Source organism: Paramisgurnus dabryanus, chromosome 6 (genome assembly GCF_030506205.2).
Source record: "Paramisgurnus dabryanus chromosome 6, PD_genome_1.1, whole genome shotgun sequence".
In the NCBI taxonomy this organism is placed as follows: Eukaryota; Metazoa; Chordata; class Actinopteri; order Cypriniformes; family Cobitidae; genus Paramisgurnus; species Paramisgurnus dabryanus.
Window position 1 is genome coordinate 18,071,708 of NC_133342.1, and position 27,482 is coordinate 18,099,189.

Here is a 27,482-nt window from a genome sequence, read left to right on the forward strand (position 1 = left end):
TGTGAGCATACCAGTGAACACCCCTGACCACTCGGTGAGTTTCACGTCTTTGTAAACGAAAGTTTAATGCATTTTAGGAAGGATTGTTCCAGTGCACCATTAAACCCATTGTAGAGATGTGAGGTGAACGCTTAGGTTACTCACGTAACCCCGGTTCCCTGAAATAACGGGAACGAAGCATTGCGTCAGTTTGCTGACGCTATGGGGGGAAACTCCTGTTTACTCCGTGATTGAAGCCTATTGGTTAACGTCTGTAGAAAATACAGACCAATGACGTTTGAGCCCGCGCGGGGGCGTGGCACACGTCCCTATATAAGCCGGTGAAATACGTCAAGAGCTCATTATTATTCGACTGAAGCGCGCAGCCGAATAACACTCGCTGCGTAGACGTTTGTAGCACGGCCAGCGACGCAATGCTTCGTTCCCGTTATTTCAGGGAACCGGGGTTACGTGAGTAACCTAAGCGTTCCCTTTCAATACGGTTCACTTCGCATTGCGTCAGTTTGCTGACGCTATGGGGGAACGTAATCCCATCCCGCCGTGCATACACAACGGACTGAGGTGCCCTTACCGGAGAGACACTGCATGTGGCCCTAACCCAGTATATACATAGCTCTAGCGAGCGCAAGTGTAAGCACCATATATGAGACAGTAATACGCATACAGTGAAGTTTCTAAACGCACCATGATGCATATACAATAGAGCACGAGACGGCGGGTTCCCTGAGCGCGCCGCGGGCTGTGCATGATTTATTAATAGGTAGCCATGACGGTGAGCTAGCAACGCACCGTGAAGGCATACAGAAACGCAATCGCGTGAATCATTAAGCCGATAAGACCTGTGCTTGTAAGGCAGGGACATCCAGGCTATAAAATCTGACAAACGTAGACGGCGAGGACCAGCCGGCCGCGTTACAAATGTCAACGATAGAAATCCCCGTAGACCAAGCCCAAGATGAAGCCATACCCCTCGTGGAGTGAGCTTTTAAACCAACTGGACAATGTTCATTCAGGGAGGCGTAAGCCAAAGCAATGGCTTCGACGATCCATTTAGATAGCCTCTGTTTAGTGAGCGGCATACCTAAGGAATGTTGTGCGAAGCTTACGAACAGCTGATCTGACTTGCGGTATGAGGCAGAACGGTCCGTGTATATTCTTAACGCTCTGACGGGGCAGAGCGTGTTCGGGGTTTGTTCGCCGTCCGCCGTTGGAAGGGCGAGAAGTGAAACCACCTGAACTCTAAATGGCGTGGTCAGAACTTTAGGAATGTATCCCGCTCTCGGTCTAAGGACCACTTTGCTATCGTTAGGACCGAATTCCAGACACGACGGGTCAATTGAAAACGCGTGTAAATCGCCCACTCGTTTAACCGATGCCAACGCCAGGAGGAGAGCGGTTTTAAACGAGAGAGCGCGCAGGTCAGCCTGCTCGAGGGGCTCGAAAGGGGGACCGCGCAGCGCTTTCAGGACCGTGGACAGATCCCAAGACGGGACCGTGTTAGGTCGCGGTGGGTGTAGTCTGCGAGCGCCTCTGAGGAATTTAATGATTAGATCATGTTTTCCCACGGTGCGACCGGCGATAAGGGCGTGATTCGCCGTTATCGCCGCCACATACACTTTAAGCGTCGAGGGCGCGCGACCGCTGTCCAGCATTTCCTGCAGAAAGGAGAGAATATGCTCCACTTCACAGGTGTTTGGGTTTAAGTCTTTCGTCGTGCACCAATCAGAAAAAATAGACCACTTTTGAGCGTAAAGGCGCCTGGTAGATGGGGCCCTAGCTTCAGTTAGAGTATTTAACACTCGTCCTGAAAGGCGTGAAGGTTGCCGTTCAGAGACCAAACGTGTAGATTCCATAGCTCCGGCTGTGGATGCCATATCGTCCCTCTCGCCTGAGATAGGAGGTCTTTCCTCAGCGGTACTGGCCATGGTGCTGATGTTTTCAGCTGCCATAGGTCGGGGAGCCACGGTTGATTGTGCCAAAACGGAGCGACCAGAATTATCGCGCATTTCGTCTCTCTTATCCTCTGAAGGACCTGTGGTAACAGGGCCACCGGAGGAAAAGCATACAGAAGACACGCCGGCCATGCTTGCGACAGGGCATCGTGATGTCTCGAGAAGAAGATCGGGCAATGCGCGTTCTCGTCTGATGCAAACAGATCGATCTCCGCCCGGCCGAAGACGGTCCATATTCTCTCGACCGTCTGAGGATGCAGTCTCCATTCTCCCGGCGGCGGACCGTTGCGCGAGAGAATGTCTGCACCCGTATTGGCTACACCCGGTACGTGAGTCGCTTTTAACGAACGTACGTTCGCGTGAGCCCATAATAAAAGCCGTTTCGCCAGCCTGGATAGGGAGCGAGATCTCAGCCCTCCTTGGTGGTTTATGAACGAAACCACCGTCATACTGTCCGACCGCACTAGAACGTGTTGATGTTGGAGTTTCGGTCGAAAGTGTCGTAGCGCTAAGATAACCGCCCACATCTCGAGGTGGTTGATATGTAGCTGAGACAACTGGTTGTTCCACGCACCGAAGGCGAGCTCGCCGTCGCAGTGAGCGCCCCAACCCGTCGCAGACGCATCCGTAGTCACCACTTTCCTCCTGCTCACGGAGCCGAGCTCCGTGCCCGAGAGGAAAAGGTGAGGGGATGTCCATATCGAAAGCGCTTTCACGCAGCTGTACGTGATTTTGATTAATAAGCGGCCCGACAACCAAGCACGGGGCGGAACTTTCGCTTTCAACCAAAACTGGAGCGGCCTCATGAACAGCATTCCCAACGGTATTAGTGGGGATGCTGCTGCCATCAGACCCAGCATTTTCTGGAATCGTTTGAGAGGGAGATGTGAACCCGCTTTGAACGATGCCGCCTCGCGTCTGACCGTGAGCGCGCGTTCCTGTGTAAGCCATGCCCGCATCTTTAATGAGTCGAGCGTCGTGCCTAAGAACGTGATTCGCTGCGTGGGGGTGAGCAAACTCTTCTGGAGGTTGATTTTGAACCCCAAATTCTCCAAATGCTGGAGTACAACGGTCTTGTGCGCAGTAATTTCCCTCTCTGACTGTGCCAGAATAAGCCAATCGTCGAGGTAATTCAATATGCGGATGCCGCTCTGTCTGAGAGGGGCGAGAGCCGCATCCGCACATTTGGTAAATGTGCGTGGTGCCAGAGATAATCCGAAGGGCAGAACTTTGTACTGGTATGCTGTCCCGTCGAACGCGAATCTTAGGAACGGCCTGTGACGTGGCGCTATCGGAATGTGAAAGTAAGCGTCTTTCAGATCCACTGATATGAACCAATCGCCCGGTCGAATTAACGCCATGATTCGTCTGGCTGTGAGCATTTTGAACGGCCGTTTGGCAAGGGCGCGATTCAAAACGCGTAGATCCAATATCGGTCTGAGGCCGCCGTCTTTCTTTGGAACGAGAAAATAACGACTGTAAAAGCCTGATTCGCTTTGATCCGCCGGGACCGTCTCTATCGCGTCTTTTAGTAATAAAGAACGCACCTCTTCCCTGAGGATCTGTATACGATCGTCTGGGACAGTGGTGTAGAGAACGCCGCGAAACCGGGGTGGTCTCCGTGCGAATTGAAGTGAATAACCGTGTTGGATTACGTTTAGAATCCAGCCCGGCATACCGGGGGTGGATTGCCAAACGTGAAATTTGACGGCGAGCGTCGATATGCTTATGGACGTTAAGCCGTGTGTGTGTGTTTGTGTGTACAGAGGAGGAAATTTGCTCTTTTTGTGAAAAAGGTAAAAATTTGTGTTTCGCTGTTACAGCGAGGGTGTGTCCAGCGCCCGAGGGGACTGAAACACGCAGAACTTTCGAGGGCGGGCCGGCCGAAGCGGGACCAGAGCCTCTTTTCCTCCTCAGACTCTCTTCAGGGAGGCGGTGCCGGCGTCGGGTCCAGCGTAATCCTAGGACGGGGACCGCGGCGTCGAGGCGGGCCAGCCGGTCGTGCAGGACGCTGGCGCTTGACCTCCGGTTCAGCTCTCGGCTGGGGCTGAGCTGGTGCTGGCTTAGGGCGTTGAGTTGGCGGCGGTTTTGGGCGGCCGGTCTCAGACGCTGAGGCAGATCGTTTCGGTAGAAAATGCCGCATAGCCTGCGACGATTTCTGTGCCTCAGTGAAGCGCTGGGTGAACCCCTCCACAGCGGAGCCGAAGAGCCCCGACGGTGACACGGGCGAGTCAAGAAGGGCAACCCGGTCCGTGTCCTTGATTTCCGTCAAGTTCAGCCACAGATGTCTCTCCAGAACAACCAGGCTGGCCATGGCTCTTCCTACAGCCTGAGTGGCGACTTTAGTGGCGCGAAGGGCCAGATCAGTCGCGCTGCGCAGGTTTTGAAAGGTCGACGGGTCCGGACCTGACTCGTCCATGTCGCGGAGGAGTTTTGCCTGGTATACCTGCAGTACCGCCATCGTATGGAGAGCGGATGCAGCGTGTCCGTCGGCGGCGTAGGATTTCGACGCCAGGGTCGATGTAAGGCGACAGGGCTTCGACGGATGGTTCAACTTAGCCCTCCATCCGCCGGCTGAAGACGGGCAGAGATGGGCGGCGACAGTTTCCTCGAGCGGCGGCATCTTAGAGTAGCCGTGTTCGTCGGCGCCGTCCACTACGGAGAGGACGTGGGAGACGGCGCTCTGAGCTCGGGTGGAGTGGGGAGCACGCCAGGATTTGGTGAGCTCCTGGTGAACCTCCGGGAAAAACGGCGCCTGCCGTTGGCGGGATGATTGACGACGCCCGGGCTGCAGAAACCACTCGTCCAACCGGCTGAGTTGAGGCTCTGACGGCGGCGACCACTTGATATTGAGCTCCGCCGTAGCTTGCGTCAAGATGCGGATGAGCTCAGAGTCGTGAGGACGCGACTCGGTAGGTTCATCGGCGGCGGCTGCGTGGGCGTCGTCATCCGAAGCCGCCCAATCCTCCAACTCCTCAGAGGATGACATCATCTCCAAGTTGTCACCGGACCCAAAGGAAACCATGCCGCTAGCACTCGGCAGGGGGCGTAAGTCCTCACGGGCGAAGGTGACAGGATGACGGCGGGGAGACAGAGCACGCGGGGGGTGAGCCGGCGTGGACTCGGTCTCAGGGTGTCTTCCAGCTTCACGGCTCCGCTGCTGTTTAGGCGGGAGAGCACGGGAAGCCTTCCGTTTAAAGATCTCGAGGCGGGAGCGCAGCACCGCGATAGGAAGGAGCTCGCAGTGGGCGCAGCCCGCCTCAGTGAGTACGGCCTCGGCGTGGGCAGGACCCAGACAGATGACGCACTCTTTGTGGAAATCCTCCACGGGCAAAGGGGCTCGGCAGGAGCCGCAATGCCGAAGCGACATTATCTCAACGCGCTTCTGCTCTTTTAGATACTCTTGTAGGCTCACCGGAAAGCGGCAGGGGAACACGCTGGTGTGTTGTAGTCCGCTGCAGTGCTTGGATCGACGGCGAGTAAGGGCTTCTTCTTCGGAGCAGCGAGAAGGTTCGCGCTGAAGGAGAAAAGTAATGAGCTCTTGACGTATTTCACCGGCTTATATAGGGACGTGTGCCACGCCCCCGCGCGGGCTCAAACGTCATTGGTCTGTATTTTCTACAGACGTTAACCAATAGGCTTCAATCACGGAGTAAACAGGAGTTTCCCCCCATAGCGTCAGCAAACTGACGCAATGCGAAGTGAACCGTATTGAAAGGGAAACACAAACACGCGAAAAATCTCAGGGCAGCCGCAAATGTCGAAATTTCAGTCAAAACCATTCTATTTCACCATAAACAATCTGAAAACAGGGCTTTATGTCTAAAATACCGAGCTTGTCTTTTAAACATTGCCTGAACAGTGCAAAAGGTTATGGTTCAAACCCTGGGAACACACATACTGATAAAATGTATACCATGTAGGTCCTTTTGGATAAAAGCGGCTGACAAATGCACACAAATGTAATTTTTTAAAATAAATATTTAGATGTTTCTAGACAATTAAACTTAAAGTTATATAGCTTATATGGTTTCTAATGTTCTAAATTAATGTATGCCCAGTATTTCTATACTGTATTACATTATTATATCCAATTATGAGGATAATTTGAATATATGTACACACTATTTTATTAAACAAAATGTTATATACAGAATTTTCTGAAATTCAACATGACGTGGCTTTACTTTTAAAATGGTTTTACTTCAGTAATAATGCAAAGCTTTCAGGTGAAACAATCAATGACAAAAAAAAAACATGAAGCAGACCTGATTTTATCTTTTAGGAAAAGATTGGATGGTGGAAACAGGGGTTTTGTGAATAGAGTCAGACTTCAAGTTTGCAGTGTATTGTGTAAAACCTTTTCCTTCTTGAAACTTTTAAAGAGGTCAAGTTTAAACTTAAAGTTGTTTTCTATTTTGACAAAACTTTGTTACATTACCTGCATTAAATTACTGTGTTAAAAACTGGCGAGAGTTTTCAAAAAGCTGCATTGCCTAAAACAATTTTAAAGCAACCTAAATAGGCCAACTGGCTATTGTGGAAATAATGGAAACATTATTCACTGGCCTGCGTTTTCACATTCTGATGAAAGATTACAAATTCAAACTTATTTATTGGAACAAAATCCAACGATGAATCATGCAGAATAAAACCAGTAATGTGTTTTAAGAGAATAAATAGGGCATGTTTTGATTTTGACTTTAAAGCTTGCTGAACTTAACCCAGTATCTGCTTTAAATTGCCTATAGCCTTGTGAATAATAAACAATTGCACATGAACATATAAAAACAATGGCAGCAGTTACAACATAAGGCAACAATGTTAACTCTGGCACTGGATAAGGTTATTGCTATTAAGCAATATAAGCAAAGGCACATTATTATAGTGTGTTTAGGAAACTGTATCATTCTGCTCGCCGGTGCCTCCCGGCTTGCACCGTAAGAGTCTGTAGATTCCTCCGTCTGTGCGTTTGTTCTGTTTACCCAGTACCTCATCTCTAGCGATCTCAGTACAGAGGTAAGCCAGATGCTGGTTGACCTTCACCAGTCCCACCAAGAGAATACCACCAAAAAGAATGAGGCTGGGCCACAGCAGGTAATACAAGGCCATTTGCACTGAGTATTTGCTCCTCAAGAGGGCGACATCTGGGTATTTAGAATTGAGATAGCAGTTCATGTTTTCCCCCTGAGTACTCAACAAAGCACTTTTGATGTTACTGGCCTCATCCTTCACTTCTGTCTTGTTTCGTTGGCATTTTGGACTGTAGAAACACTGATGAAAGATAACAGCAAGCATGTTTATCTATATGTTTATCTGAATTGCATATGCATTATCCTTCTTTATCCAGATTTATAAAGTTAAAGTTCACAAATAAGAAAAGAAAGTCACACATGTTGGAAATAATATGTGGGAGAGTCGAGGGTAAATTATTTTTCAGGATGTTTACAAATGTACACTGTAGTGTATATAAGCAACAAACATATTTTAACTCAAAACAATGACTAGTAATGATAGTGGTACCTTTGGGTTGAATCTCACAGCCTCTTCATCATAGTGAAGTTGAACTGTTTTTTCAAGGGACGTGACGTTGACAAAAACACGCAGACATTTATAGCTAACAATGCCACGGCAGTCCATTGTTTCATCTAGAATATCAGCCTTGATCAATGTGCAGTTGGAGTCTGTCCAGTTACTGTTGAGAAAAGTAATAAGACAAAAAGCAGTAATATCCACCACTGAATATTTTTGAAAATCCATTTTAATCCCAAATTAAATATACTGTAGGGCATGACCAGTTCTATTCAAATTATAACTCTAATTATATGAAATGTAAATAGATTTAAAAATCTATAACTTCTGTAATAAAAAAAAAATGCTGTATTTATAATCTGTATTTAATTTGGCTAAAAAGCCTACAGACTACCTGTCTAGACATGGTTTCACCATTGCGATTCCCACCAGAAAGTACATGAGGATGGACAATGTCATCATGGTGAAGCCCAAGAGGATGGCTCGATCTTCTCCCACACTGGACTCAGGTACTTGAGCTCTGGCTTTCTCATTGCACTTCGAATCTCTTTCTTTCCTCCAGCTGGCGTCCAGCTGGGTTTGCTCATGGATGACATCTCTGTGAAACAGAGCTCTCTGTTACCTAAAGAAGATCTAACAAAATACGCCGAGCCTTCATGGTGAAATCAGGTTACGAAAGAAAGGTAACCAGTTCTGACATAACTGAATCAGAAAAATCTGTACAATATAAAACATCTCAGTCAATTATTAAGAGTGTAATAGAAATGTTTAGGTTTATTGTGAAATAAACAAAACATGCACATAAAAAAGTAATTATTGCAAGTGAAATTTGCTTTTATGTTACATATTACAAAAAATATATAAATAAAATGTACACGCTTACAACATGGTAAAAATATGTAATACAAAGGACTTTAATATATATAATAAAAAACTAATATTTGTTGCCAGTACCAATAGTCGATTATTTAGAATGACATATACCGATAGATACTGATAGTTTTGCTTTTTACTCCTTGTTTTTTTTTATTTTTTATTATGATGTCATGAAATCCTTGAAGTGCAGAACATACAAACTCAACTCTGTTGTAATTGTGACCCAATTCAAAATAATCGGACAGCATGAATTCTGATGTGTTTTTTACCCCTTATGATTGACAATCAGTCAATGTCCGATACTGGGGAAAACACCTTTAATATGCCGATACCGATTAGGCCAATATATCGGTACGTCCCAATAACAACCTATTTCAAGTTTATTGTGAAATAATCAAACTAAAACAGTTTTAGGCATAATAAAAAGTGCAGACTGACTGACTTGATTGTGTCATTTTTTTGTAGTTTAGCTTTTCTCAATGATAACAGCAAACTGTCATTGAAAGATGGCTTTTAGAGAGTAGTTATTTTTTTATAAATTGAGCAATTAAACCCTTTTTTGAAATTGAAGTTTACGTCACACTGATTTATGGCTTTTGCAGAAGTATATTATCACTCAGAGCTCATAGGTTTGCAGTCTTGAAAGGTTTAGAGGCTATTATTGCAAAAACTAATGGGATGCTTAATGATGTCCATGCTTTTGTGCTCCATTGTCTCAAAAAAGCGATAAAGAATGTCTTCCACTACTGAATTTGCTATTTTGTTACAAAATAAAACGAGATATGTACATGCTAACATCATGTAATGAACTTTACAACTGCAGCTGCATAAAAGAGTTATTTTTGTACTGTGGTTATATTTTGAATCTCTCAATGAAGAAAGTCTATAGCCTCGAGCACAAATCCTCCAGAAGAGAACATTTCTTTAATAAAAGAAAAACTGATCTACATACGTACCGCATGTGGCGTCGCCGAGCGCCCTGCAGGGTGATGTTAACAGGAACACTGAAAGACCCTCGAGGGGAGTGATTCAGCAGCATCTCTATCTCAATAACTAATTTTAATATGGTTACAACTCTAAATTAACACAACACAGATAGACCCCAGATTGACAGGGTGAAGTGCTTTATGTCCCTATCACCTAGATGCATAGCCAACAGATATGAAGTGCACTTAAAGATTGTTTTCCTTGCACCCAGATGAGACAGTGCACAATGTCACAGAGAGTTTCTATAGAAACAACTACAACCAGGTATGACCATAATTACATCCTATGGGACGTTTGACTCACCGGCTGTGTTTTCCTTATTACCTGGATAGGCAAAACTGGATAAGGTGACTTGAATGTAATTTCATGTGTAATACTTTTAGATTTAAAAAAATGTGGCTTTTATTAAAAATAACTATACTAAAGTTTTTTTTTATATTTTCAACAACAATTTGTTTTTTATTTAACAGCTATCATGTATATGTATATATTTGGATTGGTGGTGTCTGTTGTAAGATTAATTCAATACTTATACTCATATCTATTATATTTCTTACTGTAATAATGATTTACAAACCATTCCTGCTCTGTGCAAACCTGATACTTTACTGTACAGTCTACTTTTACAAAATATAATAATAATAATATATTTTAAATTATATCTTACCTCAAAATATGTGTTCTTCTGTATATTATGGCCATTATAGCTTGATTAAAGTGTAGGCTAGTTATAAAAGTGGATTCTGACAATCTGATTCACTGGATGGAAGGACAAAACGCAAAAGCTTTAGCTTTATACCACAGTATTTAAATAATTAATTTGTTTATATTCAAAATAACATTAACTATGAATGAGATATTGCTATAAAGCAAAACATTTTGTCAGAACAACGGTGCACACCTGGTCGCCTCTGAGGGTGACATGCTGAGAATGTAGATGCAATTGCTTTATTTGAAACAACATGATAAACTGACTATATAATTGTCAAAGTAATTTGTTTTACAAAGTAACTGGACATTTTGAAAGCAGAATAAAAATAAATTGTAGTAAGATTAAGACAGAAATGATGAGTAGCATTACAACAAATTGGCCTCCTGCCAAACCAAACAGCTGTACAGTGCCCTAATAACACCTAATAAGCAACGGAAACTGTGGAAAGAAGAAAAAAACAGATATGAAAACTGTAGCAGTAAGGAAGAAAGGAGAGAAATTGGGACTCAGCAGGTGGAGCCTATTCTCTTCTGGTTGACAGGTACCTGTAGTGAAAGTACTTTCATACAGTGTGTGCATATAATAGGACTATAGTAGTGATTCTAAAATAGTCATGATTATACTAAATTGACTTTGATTATTATCATAATGCTGGCCAACATAAAATCTGCCAGAAACCAACAGATTACAAAAGAACATTCAGTAACATTTATATTTAAGTTTATCAAAATAACAGTTTTACACTTGCAATATATTCATTAATCTTTGTTAATGTAAGTTAATACTAATATATTTTATGTTAAAGGAAAACACCATCGTTTTTCAATATTTTACTGTGCTCTTCCCTCAACTTAGACAAATTATTACATACCTATTTTTTTCAATGCGTGGATTTAATCTTTGTACAGCGCGTTGTGAATGTGTTAGCATTTAGCCTAGCCCCATTCATTCCTTAGGATCCAAACAGGGATGAATTTAGAAGCCACCAAACACTTCCATGTTTTCCCTATTTAATGACTGTTACATGAGTAGTTACACGAATAAGTGGCACAAAATAAAATGTGGTAATTTTTTAAGCGGTTAAAAATGAGAACTATATTGTATGGCGGAAGAGCAATTAGTTTGCAGCATTCAACCTCTGCGTGCAGGAACATCATCATACCTGACTACTCCCCCTCTGGCTCAAATTTCCGTCAAATATTACTGCGCCTGAGGCTGAAGTGCTGCAAACTAACTGCTCTTACAAATCGCCACGTTTATTTTCCTTTGACTGAACTCTTAATAAATAAAAAATATTAGTAAATGCTGAAATCAGCTAAGAATCATAAATTCTGTAAAAATAGCCTACACTCAGTACACTGTTAAAATTTTCTGTAGAAATTACAGTATAACTGACAGCAGTTTGACAGTAACTTACTGTAGATTTAAATTTATGTTATTTACCGGCAAAAGTTTGTTCAAAGTTAAACATTAAACATTATCAATACTTCACAGGAAAAAAGTACAGCATTATGCAAAGCATTTTTGGGAACCAAAATCAGAAAAATATGGAAAAGGTTGATGAGGATTTCTGGTTGCCAGAATGCTTTGCATGAGGCTGTTTTTTATAATTTTATTCTGTAAAGACAAAGACTTGTTAATGTATAATATTTACTTTTCTTTGAACAAACTGTTGCCAATCATTTAGATATAGTAAATACAAATGTACAGTAAGTTACTGCCAAACTGCTGCATAACTACAGCTATTTTTTACAGTTAGGGACTGCATGGTTAGAAAATACTAATACTAATGCCTTGTTTAAATATTAAAATGTATAGACTTTTAGACACATGCAACTATTTGAATGTTCTTCTTTTAAAAACAGTAGGCTACTCTTTGTAAAATACACTGCCATAGCCTATTGAAAAAAAAACAGTTGTAAATGTTATTTTATTGTAATTTACACTGTAGAGAATAGAATTACAGTCTTCTTCACCTAAACACGATAAATAATATATACAGTCCACAGGTAACACTAGATCTCTGCTTGTGTCTTATGCTCAGTGTGAGTAGCCTGTTTGTTTATCCTTTTTCTAAATGCTGCATTACTGAAAGGTATTAAATTATATTACAAACGGTCAGGGCACGAGGAAGAAAATTAGTAATCATATGCAAGGAAATGGTTCAATGGTTCAGGAAAAATCATCAGAATTTAATTTCCTAAACTATCCTAAACTTGAACGCTCGTAGACGTGCACATCGTTAATCGACGAAAGTGTTTTGCCGAAGAAGAAGATAATAGGTTAAGTAATGAGGAGTTCAGTAATTGAGAACATCATCTCTTTTATTACACTAATGAGAAACCTTTGACCGAGAGGAAATATGACCAAACGCTCGAGGAGATAACTTACAGAATTACTCATGGATTACCGAAGAAAAAGAAAACTATCTTTTTTCACTATTGGATTAATATTTCTGTTAAGTGGAGTTGAATATGGTAAGTTAAGTGTCTTGCTCTTCTCATTATTTTCTTCTCTCTGCTGGATAAATAAATAAATAAGGCGTGAACCCTTTTATTGGGTGTTGATCTTAAAGAATGAGCTGTATTGTGTAGATTTGAACTTTTTAAAACTATTTATAAATTGTGGTCTCTCTCTCCCTCTCTCTCTCTCTCTTTCACGCGCGCGCGCACGCACGCACGCAAAGCTGTTATTCTTCCCACTGTATGGCGATATCTGCAGTTGTTAGAGGCACCTCCTTATTTTCTTGGTTTGGGTCTGTCTGCGTTCAGTTTCAGCGGTCTGGTGACAGGTCCATTGTTTGGGCTCTGGTCAGATAGGATCAGAACTACAAAAACCATCATCCTCTTCTCCAATGTGTTTGAAATTGTGGGTCAGTAGAAGGCAAACGTGTTTGTCCTAAAATCCATCATTCATTTACAAATACATTTTACTTTGTATTATTCATATGCACTGATTCCCAATAATTTGACTCATAGGAAACTTCATGTATTTTATTGGATATTCAAAATGGCTTCTGTTGTCCAGTCGTCTTGTTGCAGGTGAGCATATTGTGAAAGCTGTTTGCTATTTTGCGCGTTTTCTCATTATTTCCATTGCTGATTACATTTTAATATTGTCCTTTTTTATATGTCATTTTAAATTATCATTTTCATACATATAAATGTTTTATTACAAAACAATCAACATACAACAAAGGCATTGCAACAAAAATGCATTGCAATTGAAACACATTTTTTTAATCACATTACAGATAATTGAACACATGAAACAATGTTGTTAATTATGAATACAATATAATTCATCTGTATATGTATACAGTATATACATATATAATGTTGTTGTATAATGTGACCTAGTCATGATGTTTTATTAGATACATCTCTTCAACCCCATAGTATGTCAACTAACCATACAGTATCTTCTTCAGGAATTGGTGCAGGTGCTGGTTCCTCCATCTTTGGGTTCCTCACACGGACCACCCTCCCTGATGAACGTGCCAGAGTCTTTGCTGCTGTTATGGCGTGTCGTCAGGCTGGACTTCTTATTGGTGAGTCAGTCACACTCCCAGGGGCGGATCTAGAAATTTTTTTATGGGGTGGCAAGGGGGTGGCATGAGAACTACAAGGGGTGGCAATGAAGTAAGCGTCCTTGCATGGTTGTCGTGGATTCAAGAAATTATATACTGTTTATACTATATTCGGTGAACACTGGACCTCAAATTTTTATAACATTAATAAACGCAACAACAAATGTTCCTATAAGTAAGTACCCAAGCAGCTACCTTTAGCATCTCTGTAGCACCCTTTGTCTTAATACTAAGTTAATACATAGGCTACAGCTTATCAATATCTAAAAACACTGACTGGTTGAACATAATGGTATAAAGACAGTTATATAAATAAAATAGGATTGCCTAGTTTATATTCATGTAAAACATATTTGAAAGGCAAACATCTCTTTCTCTCATAACCCTCTTCTTTAATCCTTTCACTCACTTGATGATGGATTTCTGTCTTTTCACTTCTTTTTAGCTCTTTGCCATCCATATGTTTATTTCCTTCATGACTTCATCTACTCCTCTCCCTTCCACAACATATTTTTCTGTTTTATTTGTACCTTCCACTTATAGTATTTGATTTTTCTATTATTTTTGGTAAAAAGAATGGATATCAGCCTTTCTTTTCATAATATCCTGGAAAATGCCGCATTAAGTTGTCTTTCAAGCTTTCTAAACATACACAACACTGAATAGTTTTGTCTCCTTAACGAAGACAAATAAAAACATCAGACTATATCATAACGAGTGATTTCATATGCACGTTTGGAATATTTTGATGGCTGCAGTAGCTAAGACATGACGGGCTAACTCTAGAAAGAACTGCTTAAAATATATTTACTGCTTACACAAACCTGCAGTTCAGTTGTTTTAACTACCAAGCAACTACCTCGTGCAATATTTAAAGTCGCAATGAAATTGAAATGAAAAACTATATATGTATTTTTAATAGTGTGGTATTATTAACAAATGACTTATCTGTGAGCTTCATTATTTTTTAAAAATTTGTGTGTGCTCATAATCTTTAATCAAAAATGCAAATCTCCTCCCCTCCTCAAAACGATCTCTCTTCACTTCCGGTCAAAAGTATGGCAGGTGGGCGGGGTCCGGGAGAAGATCGCAGTGATTAGCAATTAGCAACACGACCCAACTTCAAACGATCCAATCAGATCTCGATGGACAAATTCAAATCCAGCCCTGCCTTATTTCATCTCAAAAGCCGTTTCATTCGGATATACGTCACCACGGGGAAAATAAGGCAATCGCTACTTCCGTTTCATGGCGACTTTAACATCAGTTTAATTTTTGTATTTTTATCCTGATGCAACATTTATCTATAAATATGACCGTATTTAGTACTCTGATTTGCTGATGTGATGCTCAACTTAATCACTTTAAGACACTAAAGAGAAACCACTAATGTTTTGTCAGCATGTGATGATGTTAGGTGCTTTATTAGATCAGAATTCCTCGCTACAGACGTGAAGAGACTCTTTCTTCATGGGCATAAGTTGCACGTCCATAATCATTCTTGCCTTTCACCTCAACGATGGAAAAGTAACGTTTGTGCTTTTTATACTTTGTGCTTGCGTCCGCTACCTTTGTTTTGAGATCGTTGTATTCGCCATCGCTCTGTTGTTGCGGGTTTGTGTGACTCGGATCACGGATGGACTGCAGCGCGAGAGCCGGGCTGCATGTGAGTGCCTTGGATGGGGCGATGCATCCTTTCACGGCAGTTTCCAAAAGTCTCCAACCACGCCAGAAAAGATCGCTAGATTTGTCCTAGTCGCTTTTTTAATAAAGTCGCTAAAGGGGTCTAAAAAGTTTCTTAATCTAGCGACCAAGTCACCAAGTTGGCAAATCTGCGCGGACTTTTTTACACTGTAAAAGACTTTCTGCTCGGACTGACTGCATGCTGGTGTATGAACTCTGCTGCCTCTGGTTGGCTAACGATGGAAATTAAGCCAATCACCATCAGCTATGTGGTTGTCCCACCCCGTCTAAGACACACACACCAATCATCGTCAGATATGTGTCTCCCACCCCCAAACACACGCAGAGAAAAACTACATTGCCTTTCTGGTTAAAAGAGCCTTCTCGGGTATATATTATATATATTAGGATACCCGCGCTGGGGTGGCATATGGGGTGGCAATGCTTTTATTTAGGGTGGCAACTGCCACCCCGTGCCACCCCGGTAGATCCGCCCCTGCACACTCCACACAATAAGTGAGATTTATAAATGGTCAATTTATGAAATATTCATTTGTAATTGCAGGACCTGCTTTTAATATCTTTTTGAGATTGTGTGATTTCAAACTGGGTCCTTTTGTTGTAAATAAGTATACCTCACCTGGGGTAAGTTAATATTTATGTTGGCTTGACAAAGCCAACATACTGTTGTTGTATCTAAGCTTATTATTATTATTATGTTGGCTTGACAAAGCCAACATACTGTTGTTGTATCTAAGCTTATTATTATTATTATTATTATTATTATTATTATGTTGGCTTGACAAAGCCAACATACTGTTGTTGTATCTAAGCTTATTATTATTATTATTATTATTATGTTGGCTTGACAAAGCCAACATACTGATATTGCATTTAAACTTATTATGTTGGCTTGACAAAGCCAACATACTGATATTGTATTTAAACTTATTATTATTATTCTTCTTCTTCTTCTTCTTCTTCTTCTTCTGAGACTAAAATTTCTGCGGCTAACTCGTCCGACAGCTTTCAAGCTACATCCACGAAATTTTCCACGGACATTCTGACTGGTCTAAAGAAGTGTGCTATATCTTTTTGACGGGATCCGACTTACAGAATTCCTAAAACGGGACATAAAACTTCCGAAAAGTCCCATTTACTTAACATTGCGACAAACTTTGACAGGTCATAGCTGCAAGCGAGAAATTTGTAGAAACTTGTGGGTTACCACTTTTCAAGAGGCTGGCAGGCACTGTGAGAACATACCTCACATTGGGGTGTAAGTTTCACCCCTCGGGTGTAAGAGGCCCCCAAAATTCCCCATTGACTTATAACGGGGCAGGAAACATGCCCATATAAGGGAATAAAAACGTTCCAAATGGAATATCTTCGCGTTACAGTGTCATAGAGACATGGGGGTGGGCTCATTTTACTCAGGCATCCAATCAGTCTCTCAGGATCGTCCCATAGCTATTAAGCCACGCCCCTAGCAACCATTTTTGGGCACCCTAGCAACATCTCCCATAGACTGCCATTATAAAATGCCCGGATGGATATCTTTGCAGCACAGTGTCATAGAGACATGGGGGTGGGCTCATTTTACTCAAGCATCCAATCAGTCTCTAAGGATTCTTATTGAGGTATTAAGCCACGCCCCTAGCAACCAAATATGAGCACCCTAGCAACATAATGAACAAAGCCTTATATCTCTGGATCCGAACATCATAGAGACATGGGGGTTGGGTCTTTGGGTCCTGTTAGCTTCATGCTAACATCATGCTAAGTCATGCTAGCTTCATGCTAGTTTCATGCTAGCTTTATGCTAATTTCATAATAAATCTTGCTAGCTTTATGTTAATTCATGTTAGCATCATGCTAGCTTCATGCTAGCTTCATGCTAATTAATGTTAGCATCATGCTAGCTTCATGCTAATTCATGTTAGCATCATGCTAGCTTCATGCTAATTCATGTTAGCATCATGCTAGCTTCATGCTAATTCATGTTAGCATCATGCTAGCTTCATGCTAACTTCCTGCTAATCATGCTAACATCATGCTAGCTTTATGCTAATCATGCTAGCATTATGCTAGCTTCATGTTAATCATGCTAGCATCATGCTAGCTTCCTGCTAATCATGCTAGCATCATGCTAGCTTCATGCCAATCATGCTAACATCATGCTAGCTTCATGCTAATCATGCTAGCTTCATGCTAATCATGCTAGCATCATGCTAGCTTCATGCTAATCCTGCTAGCATCATGCTAGCTTCATGCTAATCCTGCTAGCATCATGCTAGCTTCATGTTAGCATCATGCTAACATCATGCTAGCTTCATGCTAGCAACATGCTAGCTTCATGCTAATCATGCTAGCAACATGCTAGCTTCATGCTAATCATGCTAGCAACATGCTAGCTTCATGCTAATCATGCTAGCATCATGCTAGCTTCATGCTAATCATGCTAACATCATGCTAGTCATGCTACCATCATGGTAGCTTCATGTTAATCATGCTAGCATCATGCTAGCTTAATGCTAATCATGCTAGCATCATGCTAGCTTCATGCTAATCATGCTAGCATCATGCTAGCTTCATGCTAATCATATTAGCATCATGCTAGCTTCATGCTAATCATATTAGCATCATGCTAGCTTCATGCTAATTCATGTTAGCATCATGCTAGCTTCATGCTAATTCATGTTAGCATCATGCTAGCTTCATGCTAGCTTCATGCTAGCTTCATGCTAACTTCCTGCTAATCATGCTAACATCATGCTAGCTTTATGCTAATCATGCTAGCATTATGCTAGCTTCATGTTAATCATGCTAGCATCATGCTAGCTTCCTGCTAATCATGCTAGCATCATGCTAGCTTCATGACAATCATGCTAACATCATGTTAGCTTCATGCTAATCATGCTAGCTTCATGCTAATCATGCTAGCATCATGCTAGCTTCATGCTAATCCTGCTAGCATCATGCTAGCTTCATGCTAATCCTGCTACCATCATGCTAGCTTCATGTTAGCATCATGCTAACATCATGCTAGCTTCATGCTAGCAACATGCTAGCTTCATGCTAATCATGCTAGCAACATGCTAGCTTCATGCTAATCATGCTAGCAACATGCTAGCTTCATGCTAATCATGCTAGCAACATGCTAGCTTCATGTTAATCATGCTAGCATCATGCTAGCTTAATGCTAATCATGCTAGCATCATGCTAGTTTCATGCTAATCATGCTAGCATCATGCTAGCTTCATGCTAATCATATTAGCATCATGCTAGCTTCATGCTAATCATATTAGCATCATGCTAGCTTCATGCTAATTCATGTTAGCATCATGCTAGCTTCATGCTAATTCATGTTAGCATCATGCTAGCTTCATGCTAATTCATGTTAGCTTCATTCTAATTCATGTTAGCTTCATGCTAGTTCATGTTAGCATCGTGCTAGCTTCCTGCTAATTCATTTTAGCTTCGTGTTGGCTTCATGCTAATTCATGTTAGCTTCGTGCTAGCTTCATGCTAATTCATGTTAGCTTCGTGCTAGCTTCATGCTAATTCATGTTAGCTTCGTGCTAGCTTCATGCTAATTCATGTTAGCTTCGTGCTAGCTTCATGTTAATTCATGTTAGCACCGTGCTAGCTTCATGCTAATTCATGTTAGCATCGTGCTAGCTTCATGCTAATTCATGTTAGCATCGTGCTAGCTTCATGCTAATTTATGTTAGCATCATGCTAGCTTCATGGTAATTCATGTTAACATCATGATAGCTTCATGCTAATTCATGTTAGCTTCGTGCTAACTTCATGCTAATTCATGTTAGCTTCGTGCTAGCTTCATGCTAATTCATGTTAACATCGTGCTAGCTTCATGCTAATTCATGTTAGCATCGTGCTAGCTTCATGCTAATTCATGTTAGCATCGTGCTAGCTTCATGCTAATTCATGTTAGCATCGTGCTAGCTTCATGCTAATTCATGTTAGCATCGTGCTAGCTACATGCTAATTCATGCTAGCATCATGTTAGCTTTATGCTAATTCATGTTAGCACCATGCTAGCTTCATGCTAAGTCATGTTAACATCATGTTAGCTTCATGCTAATTCATGTTAACATCATGATAGCTTCATGCTAATCATGCTAGCTTCATGCTAATCATGCTAGCATCATGTTAGCTTCATGCTAATCATGCTAACATCATGTTAGCATCATGCTAGCTTCATGCTAATTCATGTTAGCTTCATTCTAATTCATGTTAGCTTCATGCTAATTCATGTTAACATCATGCTAGCTTCATGCTAATTCATGTTAACATCATGGTAGCTTCATGCTAATCATGCTAGCATCATGTTAGCTTCATGATAATCATGCTAACATCATGTTAGCATCATGCTAGCTTCATGCTAATTCATGTTAGCTTCATGCTAATTCATGTTAGCTTCATGCTAATTCATGTTAGCACCGTGCTAGCTTCATGCTAATTCATGTTAGCACCGTGCTAGCTTCATGCTAATTCATGTTAGCATCGTGCTAGCTTCATGCTAATTCATGTTAACATCGTGCTAGCTTCATGCTAATTCATGTTAGCATCATGCTAGCTTCATGGTAATTCATGTTAGCTTCATGCTAATTCATGTTAACATCATGATAGCTTCATGCTAATTCATGTTAGCTTCGTGCTAGCTTCATGCTAATTCACGTTAGCTTCTTGCTAGCTTCATGCTAATTCATGTTAGCATCGTGCTAGCTTCATGCAAATTCATGTTAACATCGTGCTAGCTTCATGCTAATTCATGTTAGCATCGTGCTAGCTTCATGCTAATTCATGTTAGCATCGTGCTAGCTTCATGCTAATTCATGTTAGCATCGTGTTAGCTACATGCTAATTCATGCTAGCATCATGTTAGCTTTATGCTAATTCATGTTAACATCATGCTAGCTTCATGCTAATCATGCTAGCTTCATGCTAATCATGCTAGCATCATGTTAGCTTCATGCTAATCATGCTAACATCATGCTAATCATGTTAGCATCATGCTAGCTTCATGCTAATTCATGTTAGCATCGTGTTAGCTACATGCTAATTCATGCTAGCATCATGCTAGCTTTATGCTAATTCATGTTAACATCATGCTAGCTTCATGCTAATCATGCTAGCTTCATGCTAATCATGCTAGCATCATGCTAGCTTCATGCTAATCATGCTAGCTTCATGCTAATCATGCTAACATCATGTTAGCATCATGCTAATCATGCTAGCTTCATGCTAATCATGTTAGCATCATGCTAGCTTCATGCTAATTCATGTTAACATCATGTTAACATCATGTTAACTTCATGCTAATTATGCTAATCATGTTAGCTTCATGCTAATCATGTTAACATCATGCTAACGTCATGTTAATCATGTTAACTTCATGCTAATCATGCTTACATCATTCTAGCTTCATGGTAATCATGTTAGCATCATGCTAGCATCATGCTAATCATGTTAACATCATGCTAATCATGCTAACATCATGTTAACATCATGCTAGCTTCATGGTAATCATGTTAGCATCATGTTAGCTTCATGTTAATCATGCTAGCTTCATGCTAATCATGTTAGCATCATGTTAATCATGCTAACATCATGCTAATCATGTAAACATCATGTTAGCTTCATGCTAATTCATGTTAACATCATGCTAGCATCATGTTAACATCATGCTAGCTTCATGCTAATCATGCTAGCTTCATGCTAATCATGCTAACATCATGCTAGCTTCATGGTAATCATGTTAGCATCATGTTAGCTTCATGCTAATCATGCTAACATCATCCTAGCTTCATGCTAATAATGTTAACATCATGTTAGCTTCATGTTAATTCATGTTAACATCATATTAACTTCATGTTAATTCATGTTAACATGATTTTACCATCATGCTAATTCATGTTAGCATCATGTTAGCTTCATACTAATCATGCTAGCTTCATGCTAATCATGCTAACATCATGCTAGCTTCATGCTAATCATGTTAGCTTCATGCTAGCTTCATGCTGATCATGCTAACATCATGCTAATCATGCTAACATCATGCTAATCATGCTAAAACATGTAACCATCATGTAAACTTCATGCTAATAATGTTAGCATCATGCTAGCTTCATGCTAATCATGCTAGCTTCATGCTAATCATGCTAACATCATGCTAGCTTCATGGTAATCATGTTAGCATCATGTTAGCTTCATGCTAATCATGCTAACATCATCCTAGCTTCATGCTAATCATGTTAACATCATGTTAGCTTCATGTTAATTCATGTTAACATCATATTAACTTCATGTTAATTCATGTTAACATGATTTTAACATCATGCTAATTCATGTTAGCATCATGTTAGCTTCATACTAATCATGCTAGCTTCATGCTAATCATGCTAACATCATGCTAGCTTCATGCTAATCATGTTAGCTTCATGCTAGCTTCATACTGATCATGCTAACATCATGCTAATCATGCTAACATCATGCTAATCATGCTAAAACATGTAACCATCATGTAAACTTCATGCTAATAATGTTAGCATCATGCTAGCTTCATGCTAATCATGCTAACATCATGTTAATCATGCTAAAACATGTAAAAATCATGTAAACTTCATGCTAATTCATGTTATAATCATGCTAGCTACATGCTAATTCATGTTAGCATCATGCTAGCTTCATGCTAATCATACTAGCATCATACTAGCTTCATGCTAATCATGCTAACATCATGCTAGCTTCATGCTAATCATGCTAAAACATGTAAACATCATGTAAACTTCATGCTAATTCATGTAAGCATCATGTTAACTTCATGTTAAATCATATTAACATCATGTTAGCTTCATGCTAAATCATGTTAGCATCATGCTACCTTCATGTTAATTCATGTTAGCTTCATGTTAATTAATGTTAACATCATGCTAGCTTCATGCTAAGTCATGTTAGCATCATGCTAGCTTCATCTTCATGTTAAATCGTGTTAACATCATGCTAATTTATGTTAGCATCATGCTAATTTATGTTAGCATCATGCTAATTCATGTTAGCATCATGTTAATTCATGTTAGCATCATGTTAGCTTCATGCTAAATCATGTTAGCATCATGCTATATCATGTTAGCATCATGTTAGCTACAAGCTAATTCATGTTAGCCTCATGCTAGCTTTATGCTAAATCATGTTAGCTTCATGTTAAATCATGTTAGCTTTATGTTAAGTCATGTTATCATCATCTTAGCTTCATGCTAAATCATGTTAGCTTTATGTTAATTCATGTTATCATCATCTTAACTTCATGCTAAATCATGTTAGCATCATCTTAGCTTCATGCTAAATCATGTTAACATCATCGTTATTTCATGTTAAATCATGTTAGCATCATCTTAGCTTCATGCTAAATCATGTTAACATCATCGTTATTTCATGTTAAATCATGTTAGCATCATGCTAGGTTCATGCAAAATCCTGTAAGTTTTATGTTAAATCATGATAGCTTCATGTTAAATCATGATAGCTTCATGTTAAATCATGTTAACATAATGCTAAATCATGTTAGCTTCATGTTAAATCATGTTAGCTTCATGTTAAATCATGTTAGCTTCATGCTAAATCATAACAACATCATGATACAGTACCCTAGAAATGGAATAAACAAAGCCTTATATCTCTGCATCAGAACATCATAAAGACATGGGGGTTAGACCATTTTACTTATGGATTGAAGTATAATCACTAGTGCATGCCAATTTTCTCCCTAGCAACCAAATACAGTACCCTAGCAATGGAAAAAACAAAGCCTTATAACAACTAGTTGTTATTCAATTTAAGTGATGCATGTACAAGTGGATCGCATTTAGTCTGGAACCTCACCTATCAGCAAGCCAATCTGAAGTTAAAATCAGCTTCCAACCAACTTGCTTTTAGGATCATTGGAACACACAAGCCTTTCCACCACGTCAAGGTAGCGATCCTTGGAAAGGACCCCCCCCCACACACACACATTTTGTTCTATAGTGTTCTTCACTATACTTTTAATATAGTTTTGTTTATTTTGATATTAAGTTTATTCGTTTTTTTCTGAGATATTTCTCAAGTGGCTATAATTAATTGATGTTGCCCAGAGTGTGATTATTTAATTGTTCTGGAATCAAAAAATTGCCTGTCAGGATGATGCGGTCAATAGGATTCTGGTCGAGTGGATTTTACATTAAGGCAGCTTATAATTTCTTATAGCCCCTCATTTGATGCTTTTGGCCCAGAAAGCATCACATCCACTTCACACATCACATCCATTTTACACCCCCCTGCTTGGGCAGGTGCCCAGGGCGGTGATGTCCTGCCTTAGGTTGCCCCCCGCTGGCCAAAAGGGAGTCTTACCCGTCATTGGATCATCACCTCATGCCACTGGTTACCGCTTTATCCCATTAGGCACAATTATTATATGGTCTTGCTGTAGTTCTGAAGTATGATTTAGGTGCTTTCTTGGGGTTTGTAGAAGGGCACTTGAGATCCACCACAAGTAAATATGTTATAGAAAACAGAAGTATTGATTTATAGATAATATTTAATGATTGTTTTGTGTGTGTTTACCCTGCTGAAAAAACAATGTACTGGTTGTTGTGCTTTTAAATGTTTAAATGGTGAATAGCACATGAGTGCAGGTGTGCCATTTTAAGGTTAAATACTTAAATACTAAATACTATATTAAATATTAAAATTTTGCCAAAAAAATGTATCGGTGGTCCACAAGCTAGACTATCATTAAAATAGCAATAATTAGCATCATTTTGGTTAAGGTGTGCTGCTTTAGCAGGGTGTGTGTGTGTGGGGGGGGGGTTGTGGGGAGGGGAGCGTTGTGGGGGAGGGGGATTTGTGGGGGAGGGTCCCCCACAAAAAGGGGGGAGGTTTGTGGGGGAGGGTCCCCCACAAAAAGGGGGGAGGTTTGTGGGGGAGGAAGGATGGGGTAGAGGCCAAAAACAGACGTATTAATATAAACACAAACCATTATATTCATGTATAAACAGCTACATAACATTATACAAAGGAAGGAAACATGAATTTGCATCATATGACTTTTAGGTGTATTATTCTCTTACGTTTTATCATTTCTTACAGTAACTAGCCAAAAACACAGTAAACAGGATCATTGTAATTGTAATATGTCTGGAGTACTCCTGTTCTGGCTAATGAACACGTTTTCTGTGGTCCCAGTATGAATCAGTTGTGTGTATCCTTTGTCGTTAAACAGCTTCAGAATAGGTTTGTTTCCATATGACAATTGGTCTCCATTGATGTCTCCTTAGACTTTAACAGGGTTGATGTCTATGATTTCCAGGTATGTCAAAAGTGCATTTAGACTTGTCAAAAATTATTTCAGGTTGTAACAATTAGAGATCGACCGATATATCTGTTTTCCGATATTTTCCTCGATATTTGAGCATTTTCCGATGATCGGATATCGGTTTTGTAATATCGGATTGACCGATAAACGAGAGAATTGAGAATTGCGCGCCGGACGCATCCTGAGGAGAGGAGCTCACAGCAGCAGAAGCAGCGTGCACAGCACATATGACGGCGGAGTGATGCGACTTCATTAAAAGGACTTTGAGTATACTTACTTTGCATATGAGGCATTTATAACACATCTTATTTGTGCATTAATGTGTGTTATGTTAAATAAGTTGATATATTAAAAGCAATGTATGCAGCTTGTCCAAGAATAGAGACGAACTCACAGAGTCACGCTCGCTGATCCATAAAATCCGGTCCCAATAACGACGTAGCTTTGCATGAATAAAACAGCCATGAATTAATTCTTTGTGGAATTAAAACCGCTAAATTAAATTCGTTTTTCTGTTATTTATGCTTATCATTAGAATCGTAAAATCACGTTCATATTGCTGTTCACTTACCGGGGTTGAAGGCTAAAGCACAGCCACATTTTTTAACAAGATTTACCCTAAGTTATATTAACATTTCCCAGATAGACATTATTTTGCTAAAATATCTAAATAAATGTCTGTGGATATTAATTAATTATTTATTACCTCCGCAAGCGGTCACAGTTTGATACAGTTAATGCGTGAGTAAATGCATAGATAAACAGCGCTGTCAACAGCCATTTCATAACAACAAAATATTCATTATTCTGACATCAAATAACGTCACCAGTTAAGAAATTCAGTGATATATAAGCCGTTTTGATTGTTACTTTCCTGAATGTAGTATTGCAGTCAGTGATATTATTTGTAAAATCTCTTTGCTAACTACTTGTTGGACTGCTGAAGGCTACAGGTTGCTGGTCAAAACAAAGATATTATATCCCAAAAAAAGAGACTTAATCCACCATGTATAACAAGCAGCCAACTCTGCTATACTTTTCTCTCTCTCCCGCTCCGTAACCTGGCAACCGGAGCGCGAACTTTGGATCAGTCCATTTCTGACGAAATGATAGGGGTGTTTGGAATGGTCCATGTATTGGGAATATAGTTTCTACATGATTCATTAAATTAATATTATTCTTCACTCTTTCAGACATCTCTATTTATGACTTTGTATGCAAAGAGGAAGTGATTGTGATGATGATGATTATTATTATTATTATTATAAGGGTTTGTTCAGTTCAGTAGTTTTGTAGTAATTATGTCAAAAACAGAAGTATAACAGTAAATAAAAATCGGTTCAGCATATCGGTTATCGGGCACATAAGCATCCAAATATTTGTTATCGGCATCGGTTTAAAAAAAATGAGTATCGGTCGATCTCTAGTAACAATGTGGTCTGTAGATTACTGTAACAAGTGCTTGTTTGGGGTCTTCTACCTTTAAAACCAAATATTCCATGTCTGTCACATTCTGTATTTACATGTGCCACGAAAAATGCACTGAACACAAGGGGGGCCGCACGCTGAAAAAGTTTGGTAAACACTGTGCTAACCAACTGTACACTGCTTGTGTAGGATGCACGTCTGTTGCGTTTGTGGGGAAGGAGGGATAGGGTAGGGGCCGAAAACAGATGTAACTACATAAACACAAAACCATTATATACATGTATAAACCGCTACATAATATACTACAAAGGAAGGAAACATGAATTTGTGTCATATGATCCCTTTTTGGTTTATTAATGTCTCTCGGTTTATCATTCCTTACAGGAACTAGTCCAAAACACAGTAAACAGGATCATGGTAACTGTAATATGTCTGGAGTACTCCTGCTCTGGCATGTGAGTGTGAGCTGCTAATGAACACAGGATCCAGAAGGGTGTTGTTTTCTGTGGTCCCAGTATGAATCAGTTGTGTATATCCTTTGTCGTTAAACAGCTTCAGAATAGGTTTGTTTTCATGTGACAATTGGTCTTCATTGAAGTCTCCACAGACTATAACAGGGTTGATGTTTATGATCTCCAGAGATGTCAAAAGTGCATTTAGACTTGTCAAAAATTCTTTAAGGTTGTAACAAGGTGGTCTGTAGATTACTGTAACAAGTGCTTGTTTGGGGTTTTCTACCTTTAAAACCAAATATTCCATGTCTGTCACATTCTGTATGTACATCAGAGGATGTGCTTGTAAGCAGTTTTTTACATACATGGCCACACCGCCACCGTTTCTGCTAGCCAACTGTACACTGTTTGTGTATGATGCATGTCTGTTGCGCCTGTAGATTCTGTATCCATCCAGCTGAAGAGATTCAGGAACAGCTGAACCAGAAAGGTGTGTTTCAGTGAGACACAAAATGTCAGCCAACAGAAGCTCATGGTGACTTTTTAAATCATCTAGATGACACTGCAGTCCTTCTGTGTTATGATGAATGATTTTAAGAGCTGAATCCCAGTTTGAATCCTGAACAATGTGTAGAAGGGGTTGGACTCTATGAAAGTCAGCTTTTGGCATGCTACCCAATGAGGAACTTATTTCTGGATCACAAAAAATTTTCTTTTCTTCAAAGTCAATGATGTGCAAACCAGTAAGTGATGTGGTTCTGCTAAGTGCAACATATGCCATGCCTGGTTCAAAAATATGCTTCAGAGATACAACAGCAGAATCGGTTGTCATTCCTTGCACTTTATGGATGGTGCATGCAAATGCAAGTTTCATAGGATATTGCCTTCGAAC

At 40.2% G+C, this 27,482-nt stretch overlaps 2 protein-coding genes across 2 annotated transcripts in view; one reads left to right on the forward strand and one right to left on the reverse strand.

The window, feature by feature from the left end:
- Positions 1-6,845: 6,845 nt before the first annotated feature.
- kcnmb3 (potassium calcium-activated channel subfamily M regulatory beta subunit 3) lies at positions 6,846-9,399 on the reverse strand. Its single transcript, XM_065265974.1, has 4 exons — positions 9,317-9,399; positions 7,879-8,082; positions 7,476-7,647; positions 6,846-7,256 (listed from the first exon to the last, which is right to left on the reverse strand). Exons 1-4 carry the CDS (start codon positions 9,397-9,399, stop codon positions 6,846-6,848), a joined length of 870 nt encoding a protein of 289 aa, XP_065122046.1.
- A 2,950-nt stretch (positions 9,400-12,349) lies between these two features.
- The window catches only part of mfsd8l2 (major facilitator superfamily domain containing 8-like 2), a 73,673-nt gene continuing 58,540 nt past the window's right edge, over positions 12,350-27,482 (forward strand). The window contains exons 1-5 of the mRNA XM_073815108.1: positions 12,350-12,361; positions 12,781-12,931; positions 13,038-13,100; positions 13,490-13,609; positions 15,897-15,976. Coding sequence (XP_073671209.1) covers positions 12,350-12,361; positions 12,781-12,931; positions 13,038-13,100; positions 13,490-13,609; positions 15,897-15,976 — 426 coding nt within the window. The remainder of the gene's footprint in view (positions 12,362-12,780; positions 12,932-13,037; positions 13,101-13,489; positions 13,610-15,896; positions 15,977-27,482) is intronic.

Excerpts from the sequence above, each read along its gene's own strand:
- kcnmb3 (XM_065265974.1), bottom strand. The coding sequence starts at position 9,399 with ATGCTGCTGAATCACTCCCCTCGAGGGTCTTTCAGTGTTCCTGTTAAC. Across the intron at positions 8,083-9,316 it reads GCTCGGCGACGCCACATGCG|AGATGTCATCCATGAGCAAA; the intron begins GTACGTATGTAG and ends TCTGTTTCACAG. Across the intron at positions 7,648-7,878 it reads GTGAAACCATGTCTAGACAG|TAACTGGACAGACTCCAACT; the intron begins GTAGTCTGTAGG and ends TTTTCTCAACAG.